We start from the raw sequence: 13834 nt of genomic DNA on the forward strand, positions 1-13834 counted from the left end.
TGGTTATTTCATTATCTCATATCCCCAAAGAGGTTTGACATTTGGCTTTACAAACAAAAAAGGAAAGGGAATAGACAGAAACATTGCGGCTGTAGTGAAGAATAGCTATGAACAACTGCCCCTACTGATACTCGTGATTTTTATCATATGAAAGCACAGCCTTAAAACAAAGAAATCCTGTGTATATTTATGGATTCCATTACCCCTGTTGCAAGGGCTTGGAATGAACACTCTCTCACATTTACACTGCTAGCACATACCTAAGTAACTTACCTCTCAGCACGCAGGACTCCACTGTAATAGGGATGATCCCAAGGCATCAATTTCTGAAACATAAGATTTCAACTTGCAATTACCGCAATGAAAACCAAGTGAATCAAAGACAAAGATCTCACTTTCTTTACATAACTCAGTATGTTTATCACTTCTATAGTCACAGCACTCTAAAAAGCATCTGACTCCAAATTCATAAACCTTAAACTAGGGATCATTAGCCAGATTTTCAAAAGCGGACATGTAAAGAAAACCTATTCACATGCAAAATCAGGGTTTGAGTGTGGAAGGATCAGGCACGATACCAGGAAAATTGGGAATGCACAGTTCTGAAAAAATAAAGGGCCATATTTTAAAATTTGAAAACATGTTTAACATGCTCAAAACCAACCATTACATTTTCCACCTTAGTTTTTGGTTATCGCATGAATCATTCTGTTAAAACCAATAGCTGACGGTTGGTTTTAATACTAGAAACAGCTATTTAAAACCAAAACGATCTGAACCCAAAACAGCAAGTATCTATCAACATGCAACTCATATTACAATTGTAAAGACTGAAATTATTTTCCCCATCTGATGTCAGGCTAGTTCATATTATATAAAATCAAAAAAAGAAAATAAATGCACAATATAACTTACTGAATTTTGGGGATTAAGTTTCATCTTCATTCCTTCCATCATTTCAAAATCTTTTAGAGTTCTGTAAAAAAAGAATTTCGCCCTTAAAGTTTTAATTAAAGGGTATTTTAGCCAGTATAGTACAGTATAATGGCAATTGACGTTTTATTGTCTGTAATATATAGGCTGACCAGACAGCAAATGTGAAAAATCGGGACGGGGGTGGGGTAATAGAAGCCTATATAAGAAAAAGACCCAAAAATCGGGACTGTCCCTATAAAATCGGGACATCTGGTCACCCTAGTAATGTACAGTATAAATGAATACTCTACTATTACCAAGTGCCTATGATGAATCAGAGTTGGGCTGTGATCTGAAGAACCACAGGCAGCTCATCACAGTGGAGCTACTCTCCACTCTGCTCCACCCACTCCAAGTACTCTCAGGTCCTACCTTTCCCTCTCATTCTCTCCCAAACAATCCTGCTGTCCCATCTCCACCCCAACCTCCATATTCATGCTCAGCCACCATTCCACTCCGCATGATGATGATGCTTTTTGCACTGGAGGAACCATAGGGGATGGAGTAGGATGAGCAGCTTTGTGTGAGGAAAATCAGGGGTGATAATGGATGTAGGGCATATGGAGGGGAAGCCCACTGCTTTAGTGCTTGATTGGGGGTCCCTGTGAGGCTCCCTGGGCTCCCTAGAATTTTTGTTTTCACTCTTATGCACTCTGTAATCTCCTTTTACAGTAGGAGTCACACCAGAACTGTGGACTACACTCAAAAAAATCTGGAGAATGACTTATTACCTACTTCTATTTCCCGCCACACGTGGAAGTATGACAATATTTGTTAATCTTTACATCATCCTGTTTAATTCAACATAAGAAAGTTAATATTTTAATCAAGATCTGAGGGAAATTAATATTTCAGTAATAACCTTAGAGGAATTTTTTAAATGCTCAAATTATTGGTAACTGGAGTCTTGTCTTGCATCAAAAGACCTATGCTCTTGAAATTAAAATGGGATTTTTTAAATAAGTAAATGAAAAATAGACTCACCGTTGAAACAATCGGTCAGAAAGTGTTTCAAGAAATTGCATTACCTTCTCTGGAAATATGAAATGAAGGGAAATTACTAAACAAAATGATGATGTCATTTAAATATATTAGTTCACATCAAGAAGCAAACAATGTTTCCTCCCTAGAGCAAGCCTGGTTTTAACTTATCTAGTGAAATGATGACACACAGATCAGAAACTGTACACGTGTATCAAGGCAGCATATAAAAAAATCAGATGTGATAATCATGGCTTTTAGTTACCTAAGCCATGAACATGGAGTAGTGAGTTGTGTAGATTACAGTGACTGTTCAAATTAATATTCTCTCTTATTGAAAAATATAAATATTTCAGATCACAACATATAACTGCAATAAGACTCTCTAGTGCAACAACTGTGTTGTATTAACAGCTGACAAGTTAAACTACCTACATTTATCCTCATGCCTGACACAAGTCACATCTTATCATTTCTGAACATACATGTACTTTACCTGGAGTTCTGGCCATTGTTCCCTGAAGAGCCCTGTGAGCAAAGGTGTTATAGCCAACTAACTGTGCCAGATGGTTTCTGCTGGTAAGCAGTTCCTCTAAGCAGCGCAGTTGCTCAGCATTTGGGTAAAGAAAAATCTTATAAGCAGCTTCTCGTACCTAACATCAGAAGAAAAGAAATGGTCTCATAATAGCATAATTCACAAAAGAAACAGTTCAATTCCTCTCAAACCAATGAAAGGCCAGGTATCACAGCCACAATGCTTTCAGATTAAGCAACCCTTTATATAAAGTCTATCAAAAAAGAACAACAATGATATTCTCCTGTTACCCATTAGAAAAAGGGATAAGGACAGCCTGCCTGCTTTCCCTCTTAATAGTTGTGTTCTTCTTACAACCCTTGACAAGCTTATCCAATAACATCAGGTGTATGTACCAACTGGTGGAACACAAAACAATATTTCACCACATGTAGATTTTATTTATGGAGGAGGACACTATTTAAACAAGCCGTGTTCCACCCTACCATATTATCCTCCGCATTTTTAAGTGTCTGATGCAAAATTAGTATGAGAAAAAGCAAAAAATAACCCTAAACTTCAATTTGGATGGCAACATTGCTGAATAACAACTAAATGAAATCATTATTATTAAAATACTTGGGTGTGAATTTTTCTCATTAAACTGACAAGTTACATACTGAATTCTACACCTGTACCAGAAAAATACAAAAAGAACTTGAAGAATAGAACTTATTTGTATCCAAAAAGGATAAAATTAACATGTTTAAAAACCATTTTCTGCCTTTTGAGCAATTACTTAACTACAAAAACTGAAGATTCTAAAGTGTTGTGACAGTTTCTTTCCTGAAACTCAGGTTTGGACCCACACCCAGAAAAATGGAAGCCATTCCAGGCAGGTTTTAAAGTGGAAATTTAAATTTGGAAATTGCCTTCCAATTTATAAGTAACCTGAATGGCCATCTTATAAAGATGCTATCAGGGAAATTCAGTAAAGAATGGGTGTAAGATTTTGAGTGTTTAAAAATAGTCTTGGTAACGTGGGTTCAGCTATTCTCCTTAGTTTACCCTGATGAATATTAACAGCTGTACATGAAACAGTCTGAAAAGGTATTATTAATGCTTTTGCTCTAACTTAATTCTTTTGAGAAAAGCATCCACAGAGAGCACTTAAAAATCTTAACCCTCAGTTCCTATTTTCTATTTTTAGCTGTTGGCATGCTTGTGTCATCTAGTGTCAAAATCACTGAGATGCACCTTTGTATTATAGGATGTGCTATAGAGAACTTAGACAATACATACCAGATCATCAGAACAGTCTGCATGCAGACCGGTGATTTGTATGTAATTGCCTTCAACTGCAAAGTTATAGCGAATATGTTCTGGTAAAATTTGCTTGTCAATCTTGTTGGGCAGGTGAGCTCCAATAAGAAATTGATTACATAAATCCAATATTTTGACGTTGAGGTCCACTGCTCTTTTACGCTGTAATTAGGAAAAATAAAGCAAAAGATACACATTCACTTAAAATACAGTACAAGTAGCTCTCAGTTTTCCACAGTATTAAGATATGTTTGCACAACTAAATGAAATCATGATCTATTCCCAGCAAATATTACTTACTTAGGATCAGGCCTATGACGTTAAAGAAATCCTAATTTAGGGCTGATCCTGTGCAACTGAAGTCAATGGGAGCCATACCACTGTCTTCTGTGAGAACGAAATCAGGCGGCGTACATATATGCATTATACATGCTTGTCTTTCAGAAGAAAAAAAATTCTCTCTCACATTTCTGCCATGGTAACAATGCATGAAAAATCAAAACAAGTTCATAAAAAACAGAACTTGGGAATGTTTTACACTACTTTTGCTAAACAATTGGTAAATACTTCTAAAATGCTGGTATATTCCAATTATTTTGTAAATAAGTGAAGGGAAAGAGAGATTTTCAGTAATGGAGGAAATCAAGGAGACATCAGCTAGAGAAGCAGGTCCCACTGGTAGCTTGTGTGAAGCTAACTAATCACCACAATCAATGATTCTCCTATTATGTAGATTGTGGCACTGCCCAAAGACCACAACGTGCTAGGTGCTGTACAAACATATAGGAAGACAGCCCCTACCCTGTTACAATCTAAGGCCTCGATCCTGCAAACACTTATTAATGCACTTAACTTTACTACTGAGAATAGTCCCATTGATGTCAATGGGACTGCTCACTTAGACATATGCTTAACTTTATGAATGTGTCTGTAGGATCTGGGTCTAAATAGACAAAACAGACAAAGCCTGGGGGAAGGAATATAGCATAGTGGTAAAGTGACCAGGCTGACCACAGAAACATGTCTTGGAACTCCCATATCCTCTTCTTCAAAAGCATATTTGTTTTATTTATGTTCCGAACGCTTAGGGTTTCTTGAGGGGGCAAATAAGTTGATGTGGGGAGAGGAAAGGATTGTTGGGAGTCTGACAGAGGGAAGAAAATTGAGGGGGGAACTAAGTAGAAGGGGGAAAGGACAGTTAGCAGGAGGAATGAAAAGGAGAAATAAGCACAATGTGCAGAAATGTGAGAGAGACTGGACCGTTGAAGAGTTGTAGTGATACAAAGGGGCAAAATGAAGTGTGACTAACAACCAGTGGCAACACAACAAGTGAGAAATAAAAGTCAGAGTCCAAGTTTCAGAGCTGAGTGAATGATGATGGCAGGAGGTTCTGAAAGATCATTCCGGTTGCTGCTGTATCCATGTGAATGGAGGAAAAGACTGATAAGCCCATTGTCCTGGGTGTCTTTCTAGGTCCAGGAGCAGAGAGGCTGGAAGGCCCTGAATTCCCCTTGCATTCCTGCCTGTAGCTGGTTCTGACTGCTTTAGGGAAGGAGCCCTGATAGTCCTGGCATTTTCAGAGCTTGCCCCATGCAAGCTGCTCCTAGTTGCTAACACCATGTGGAGGATGAAGGGCAAGTTGCTGGGCCAGGTGGCCCAGGCAGATACCTCTGAGTTCACTGAAGGATCCAGAGAACTCAACGTTACTGACTTTATCCCCTTGTTTTCTGCTGTTACATCACATTATAGATACCTAGGCTATATTAAATATTTCCCCCTAGTATTACTTTTCCATTAGATAAGTTCTGTAGCTGCCAGAGGGATGCTACATGATGTGAATAAGAGGGAAGATGTCCACAAGATGGTCTCTCTATCAAGATACGGACCACACTGGGAAAATATTTGAAAACCCATAGCCTGAAATTTATAATACAGCCTAATACAAAAGGGATCACAATAGTCACTACAACCTCTTATCTGCCCAGACCATAAGAAAATTAAATATATAATATGGTCTGGCCTAATTTATTCTAAATCCTGATGTGAACAACAGGGGACTTTTGGAAATACTATCCATAGTTTAAAGTAATGAACAAGTCAAGAGGTGATAAAAAGAATATTATCTGTAATTCTTGTTCTCAGAAGGCATGCAGATGTAATAGACTTCCTCCAACAGTCCATTTCTTTGTCAAGTAAAAAAGCAAATTTATCCCAACTCTGTAGGGATCTTTTATAAGTTACATCCTGTAACTGGCGTTCTCAGAAGGCACTTTTGTTAACTCCAAAATAAATGGATTATAAAAGATCCCCACTCCTGGAGAATAAAAAAAACCCCAGGGATGTCTATGAAAAGCTCAACTACACAAGACGCAATAAGATATTACAAAAGACAACATTCAACATACATGTTTCAAAAGGGATGAAAAAATGCCACTGCCACAACAGCAATAAACGTTTATAGTTCATTCTGAACAGATAAATATACTATATATGAAAAAATCCAAAGAGAAACCAACCTCTAGAGACATTCTGAAGAAAACATTCATGATACCTAGGAGGACAGGAGAGCTGAGGTATTCTCAATCTTAAACTCTTTAACACAAAGAGATTCAAACCTAAATTTGTGCCAGGAAGCTGAATCCAAGCAATAATGCTCTGTAGACATGCAGAGAAAGCAGCATGTGGCATTCCAGCAAATCTTAGGAAGAGATCAGAAATTCACTATGGATGGCAACAGACCTCTAACCAAGTGCACCTTAACATGAACTCAAAATCACAGGACTTGCAAGGAACAGTAACTATGGTCAGACAATCACATAAAAAATAGCTAAGAGCCTATCACAAGTGGGGATTAAATTTTTTTAATGCCAGTTTTGTTTTTCTGCATGTCAGTTAATATTTCTATATCACAGTAGCCATATTTTAAACGTTTGCATGCCTTCCTGTTGTACTTTTCCACCTCACTGCAGATTTAAGAGGTGTTAATCTCAGTACACAGTAACTGTAAGAAAATTATTCTGGAAGGGCTTTCCAGTTTGCAAGCTGCTACCAAAACAATGCATTTCGGTGTTTTCGCTGCAAGTCGGCCACCTGAATTTAGTAAAAAAGAGTCTGTGTGTGAACCTTGACTGCTAGAAACTCAAAAATTATAGGAGATTTCCTCATGCAGAGATATGTCATGAGTACCAGGAACATTTATGGACACCCAGCCCAACATCTCCAACATATTACTAGCTCAGATCTGCTAGCTCTGGCAAATCCATCTTGGACTCTTGCAGGGGAGAGACACACTGACACACAACTTAGAAGCTCTAGAGTCACTAAAAAGCTTAGGTTGTGGCACAGACATGTGGTTTGATTCCTTCTGAAGTGCTGTATTTGAGTAGCCGGTTATCCAGATAACGGGATGCATGTTTTTCCCACCCTGTGTAGCTACATTGTTGAAACAACTAGCCATTTCACAAAAATTGTACTGTGCAGATACGAACCCAAATGGAGTCCAGAGGCCCCGCTTGTAACTGCTTGGAGTACAGGACTGAGTTACAAGGCAGCCTGGAGAGTGAAGGCTGAACTAGACTCTGGGAAGTTGTACAGGACACTACAAATCCAACCACCTGATAGTTAATGACAAATAGGTTTTTGAGAAGGCTGAGCTCCACTGACTTCCAGAGCCTTCAGGGGCACAACTCAGCACAGAATTCCATTACATATGCCCTGCATTTTGCTATCTGCTTTTAAAAGTCAGGCAAACATCTATTCACATATCACAGACAAAAAAAATTACCTTTTCTTCATCCAAATGAATACCACTGATCTCGAAATCGAACATAAAAAGTTCCGCCACTTGCCTAAAAATACAGTAAAACCCTGTTAAAGACTACCTCATTTCACAGCAGTCGGATTTTAGTGTGCTACATTTTACTGACTATATTTTGATTTAAGATAGAAAATAATTACTTATTATATAATCTTTTATAACTATTTTTTTCTGTGCACATACACTTTCAGTAGGTTTATTCCTTTGTTTATTCAGTGAAACTGGATGTTTTTCCTTGTAGACATTTTGGTGATTTGCACTGAAAAATGTCTTTTAACAAGCGTATTACATTAATTTGTGTAAACTATAAAACATCAATTTAATTTAACTTATTTCATTTATTTTGACTGATGAGAGAAAAAGCCCTTAAGCCTAGAACATTTGATTGTTTGGGGGGGGGAAGTAGGATAGTTATCCTTACTGCGTGAGAGAAAGAATAATCTGTCAGGCAGAAATGAATAAGCAGCAGTAAAAATGGTGCTCTATAACAACAATAAAGTGAATGTAAAAAATGCTGACATGTTAATTTGACCCTACAGACTGAAAGGATGTTACCATGCACAACTGTCATTAATAAAAATGCTTGATTTTATTGAAACCCCAATAATAAGAAAACAAACAGAAAGCTAACCACACATAGGCATATTTTTCCAGTGTGCTCCAGATACAATTTACATTTAAAAAATTAAGTTATGTCAGAGGCTTCTAGATGAATGGACATGCACTCATTTTAATTTGTACGACTCTAAATACATTCCACTCCCTATTTTCCTTCTTAAATTTATACTTTATTACTGTTTATATTGTTAGATGTATATCATAGCAGAATAATGCAATTTGGTTGAGTTGATTTTGTTATGGGAAACTTAACTTTTGCATTTCCTCATTTTCTAAAGATTTAAACTGGGCAACCTTAACATAGCTTTTAGCTACATATACACACACACACTATGTGTACTCCAACATAGACTATTCATAATAATAACTGAACTTCCTGACTACTGCACAGTTAAATTCTCAGTGGTTAATAAAGTTGCATAAAAATGTAGTCTCAGATTTTCTGGCCCATTGTGTTTTGCAGTTCTTTTACAAAAGGGTGCTGAACTGTCCATCAATTTAACGACACAGAAATATTTCCAAGCATTTTGGGGAATAATTTATAGCGTATTAATTTCTAAAATGTTAAACATTAACAAGTACCTGGTTTCTGGATCTAGGGAATCCATAACCTCTTTATTAGCCAGCAACTGTTTCAAACTTTGGCACAGCTCGATATTTGTATTTAACCTAAAGTGATAAAGATGAAAGCAACCAAGTATCAGAAATAGTTACTGGCATTACTAGTTCAAAGGCAGAGCTTAATCTTTTCTGATATACACTATTAGAAATCAAGGGCGAAGTTTTCAAAATGTTTTCAAGTTGTAATTGTGCTCAGAAACTACTGTACAATACAAGGATACGAGTTATACATTCTAGCATTTATGACTATGCAGGCGGGTACTTATTTTCAACAGGCAAATAGTTTTGCATGACATACTGAGGCAAGTAGGACAAAGTCTAAGGATAGTGGCTTATTTTAAGCATTCAATAGACAGAGAGCATAATCTATGCAGCAGTTCTCAAACTGTGGATTGGGACCCCAAAGTGGGTTGCAACCCCATTTTAATGGGGTTGCCAGGGCTGGCTTAGACTTGCTAGGATCCAGGGCCAAAGCCCAAGCCCCACCACCCAGGGCTGAAGCCCAAGCCTCAGGGCTTTAGCCCTGGGCAGCGGGGCTCAGGTTATAGGCCTCCTGTCTGGGGCTGAAGCTCGAGTGGGCTCAGGCTTCAGTCCCCCCTCCTGGGGTTGTGTAGTAATTTTTGTTGTCAGAAGGGGGTCCCAATGCAATGAAGTTTGAGAACCCCTGATCTAAAGTTTAGAATACAGGACTGGGAGTCAGAAGGCCTATGTCACTATGTGCAACTCATTAAACCAGTCTGTGCCTCAGTTTCTCCATCTATAAAATGGACATAATACTTATCATACCTACCTCTCAGAAATGCTGCAAGGATTGATAACTTAATGTCGGTGAAGCCAAGTCGAGGCCCTGTGTGATGCTGGCAGACCAGGCGCCAACTCATGCCAAGACCATAAGGCCTCACTGAACACTGATAAATGTATAGCTGGAAACCAGACTGGCTTACCTGTGTGTTAGCATTATTAAAATAGCTATTAGAATTATAAGAATGTGTTTAGACTTTATGGAATGTTTGTAGGATGCTGTCTGGACTCTGAGGAGCAAAGATTCCTAAACATAAGCAAGAGATCCCCAAGCTGTTTGGCTCTGTCTAGCCCTAAAAGACATAAAAGCTTACTTATTATAGAAGCTTCTATTACCTTTTGAACTTAAGATTGTACCTCATTTGTATGTGTACCTGCTTTAACCTTGTAAATAATTCTATTTCTTTTTCCTAGTTAATAAACCTTTAGTTAGCTTGTTACACAATTGGTTAAAAGCGTTCTCTTTGGTTTGAGATCTGAGTACAACTGACATGGGGTAAGTGACAGGTCCTCTGGCACTGGGAGTATTCTGCATATTGTTGTGATTTTTGGTATAAGGGACCATCTGTCAGAGAGGCAGGTTTGCCTGGGTGGCAAGATAGATCGGAGTACTCAAGGGGACTGTCTGTGGCTCCCTATTAAGGCTGTTATAGTGCCTGCGCAGTTCACACTTGTTACTTGGTTGATGAAATCTAAGTATAAAACACACAACCAGTTTGAGATTCATGCCCTGTTTCTTGACAGTCTGCCCTGAAGTCGGCACTCACAATTGTGAGCCACTTCAGACAGCATGACACCTTGTGTGAAAGGAACTATATAAATGCAAAGACTTATTACTGTTACTAAACAGAAGCTAGTTATCCAGGGATGCTATTTGCCATAGAAAGAAACATACAACGTAAATACGATAGCTGCCTCCAAACTTTCATACTAGTTAAGAAGTTTCTGAGATTCAGGTTAATTTGTGCTTTCCTCTTCTCTAAAAGTTTACTTCAATCCAAACTGACATTTAAAAACAGACAGTCCGCATCAAGGTCAGCCTTACTGAGCAACCCCCTTCTTTAGGTCCTGAAAAATCCACTTGCAGGTGGGAAGATTTCCCAAACAAGTGCACAGGCTCAAGCCATCAGTTTCTATTGAATTTAATCTTACAATGATTATTTTTCTAGCCTTGACGGTGTGAAGCCTATCAAGTATACACACTGATGCAGTGTTATCCTCCTTAGATTGCAGAAAGCTCCACTGCCTCTGCCGGCCATAGCTTTGTTAGACACTAGCAGAGAAAACTTATGGCGACTCTGGTCAGTTTTTCTACTGCTGTTTGGAACCCTGTAAGCAGCAGTGGAGCTCTTAAGAATCATGTCAATTTCATACTGCTACTTGGTAAAGCATTCACATAGGAGGACCACCCAAAAAAATGGAGGCTGGGCTTGAAACAGGGAGCCCCCAAATAGGAACACATCCCAGGGATACCACCCCTACAGAAACCTCAACACCCACCCCCTTCCTAGCATCCAGGAACAGCAGGGGACTGGACTTAATTCACCCAAAACCCCCCACCCAGAGCTAATTTACTCACCAAAAAATGCAATTTGGGGTCAACCAAAACTATTCACAAATTTGTGGTGAGTTTGCCAAATGGTTTTAAGCTAACAAAATAATCTAAACGTTTTAGTAATGTCAAAATAAAAAACTTTTCATTTCAACCTCAAAGTTTTTGTTTCAATTTTCAGGCAGGCATTTTTGACAAAAGAAAAGGAAAGGAGGGAAAATGGCTATAAGAGGTGGTGGAGCTGGTACCTGTCATGTAAGCTTTAGCCCAGTGGTTAGGACACTCACCTGGAATGTGGGAGGTCCAAATACAACATCTGCTTTGATGACTATTTATGAAAAGTGGAACAGCTTCAACAGCTCATAGCGATAGGGCACACTGCTGCAATGGGGGAAACCTACGTTCAAAGTCCTTCTCTCCACATCAGGCAGAGGAAGGAATTGAACCTGGGTCTCCCACTAGGCTAAAGTTCATGAGAGAGAGGTACCACCATCTCTTCCTCCTCCTCCCTCACTGCTGTTTTGTGAATCTAGTCCTCCTTTCCTTTGCTTTAGTCAAAATACCTGAAGACCTAAACTACATTTTTCAGGCCAAACTGAAATGTTTCATTTTGACTTTAAATTTTCTCAACCTTTTGATTCGCCAGAAATTTTCAAAAAATGTTTTTTGTTCAACCTGAAACAAAATTATTTTCCTTAACTGCCAGTGATCTGAAACATCCATTATTCACTCAGCTTGACTAGACTTCTTACCAAGATACTGCCTGTACAAGTTGCTGGTGGAAATGACTCTCCTTCATCTTTTATAACTACTCTGGCAAATAGAGAGTAATATGGCTAGTTTGGAAGCTCTCTGTAAAATGTAGACAAGGTTGCCCGGGCTTAAAAATTTTTACCACTTTGATATCAAATTATATATACCCATCTGCCTTCATCATAACGCAAGCAACTCTTTAAACTGATTCCCACTATACTCAAAATCTGATTCAAATACTAATCTAAGAACATATATTTTATCAAATGAGATTTTTTTTTAAGAAGTGATGTTTCAGCCAGAATGGACTTTCCCAAGGTTAGTAAATTAGACAGCACAGCACTTCAATGTTGATATCTGACTGGATACAGCTTCAAATTGTAAGTCTATATTCTGAACCTCAATGGAAGATTTTCTTCCCTTTTTTCACATTCCCTCTTACACAATCAGAATCCAAGTGGTCAGTATGGCAGACAAAGAGGTGTTGTGTGCCTTTAGATTTGCCATCCCTAAATTATACAGACTTCAGAGCCAAAAAATTAACTACCAGAAACTTCAGAAAATTTAGTTCCAAGGCTTTGATGAGTTCCAGTGGCACAGACCTTCACAGTGAATTAGGCAATGAAATAGTGTTCCAGATGCAACCTGAAACTAAAACAGAATGACCTTACACCAGACACTGTAAGGATGAATCTTTAAATAACATTTTAAAAGAAGTTGCTCTCTGTTCCACACATAAAAACCTCCAGATACATGACAACAATAAGAAAAAAGTTAACTGTTGGATAACGCAGAATCTTTCAGACATGAAAGCCAACATTACAGCAACATAATGAACAAAACATACTTTTCTACCATGGTACCAATGTTTCTGCAGGTTTCTTCAGCAGCCTCTCTGAATGCAAAGTCAGGATGGGCAATTTTCACAAAATCGGCCTGATATAGTAGAAAAAAAAGAGAAGGGGTGGTGATGGGAAAAGACTGTCGATAATTTGAAACCTTATATGCAAGTCAGTTTTTAGAGAAGAGTTGGAATTTACATGGCACAGAATTGTAAACATGTTTAAACTTCTTAAATAAATAGTTTTTAAAAAAAGTTGGCAATTCCACTCAGCTTAACACATATGTATTTCCACTGTTACATGCAATCTCGTTTTACTGAGCACTTCCACATAAATTTGTCTTCTCAGAACCAGCATCTGTTAAGAATCTGTCAACAGTTATTAATTGCTATAATATAAATTTCACTCCAAAGAAAATATTTTCACTTAGGGTTTTTTTATTATTATTTTCAGTTAGGTATGTACCTTAGAAAAAGGTTCTTTCCCTTGCAAGAGACACTCATAAAAAAACAGTGCCTTTGAATCTTACTGCTTAGAAATCTTTCTATTTCTTACTAAACTCAATTCCAGAAAAATAAACATGCTTTTTTGTATTGTTTTTCAAAATTTAGTATAGACCATCTACTCCTAAGAAACATGTTTTAAGAAATATCTTAAATATTGCAGCTATAAATATTACACACTTGCCTGAAAAAGGGTTTTCTGTACTTAGTTTATAACTTTACGCTACAGTTTTAATCTTTCATCAAAATTTGATGAAAACCCATGAGAGACTACATCTTTCCAAAGGTCTCTCCACCATTTGTAGAGAAACAGACAAATGCCAGCATACTACTGGAAAAAGTGTCACATAAGATTAAAGGATCAACAGAAACTTTCAGTAAAATAGGGAATCCTGCCTTGAGCAATGTGATAGATTTCCTCCATGCTCACTAAAGCCTCAATCCTGCAAACACCCGAATGTTTAACTTCACTCACATGAAAAGTCCCACCGAAATCAATGGCATAGCTCATATAAGTACATTTAAGCATGTGTG

The 13834-nt window shown here is 37.9% G+C and overlaps 1 protein-coding gene across 1 annotated transcript in view; it reads right to left on the minus strand.

The window, feature by feature from the left end:
• Window positions 1–13834, minus strand: part of LOC112112899 (mitochondrial intermediate peptidase-like) — a 125226-nt gene that overhangs the window by 101289 nt on the left and 10103 nt on the right. The window contains exons 3-10 of the mRNA XM_029911967.1: window positions 12803–12891; window positions 8811–8897; window positions 7578–7641; window positions 3773–3955; window positions 2453–2609; window positions 1960–2008; window positions 916–976; window positions 274–326 (exon numbers count right to left, since the gene is read on the minus strand). Coding sequence (XP_029767827.1) covers window positions 274–326; window positions 916–976; window positions 1960–2008; window positions 2453–2609; window positions 3773–3955; window positions 7578–7641; window positions 8811–8897; window positions 12803–12891 — 743 coding nt within the window. The remainder of the gene's footprint in view (window positions 1–273; window positions 327–915; window positions 977–1959; window positions 2009–2452; window positions 2610–3772; window positions 3956–7577; window positions 7642–8810; window positions 8898–12802; window positions 12892–13834) is intronic.

The sequence above is a fragment of the Terrapene carolina genome, unplaced genomic scaffold (assembly GCF_002925995.2).
Source record: "Terrapene carolina triunguis isolate 2854851 unplaced genomic scaffold, T_m_triunguis-2.0 Scaffold139, whole genome shotgun sequence".
In the NCBI taxonomy this organism is placed as follows: domain Eukaryota; kingdom Metazoa; phylum Chordata; order Testudines; family Emydidae; genus Terrapene; species Terrapene triunguis.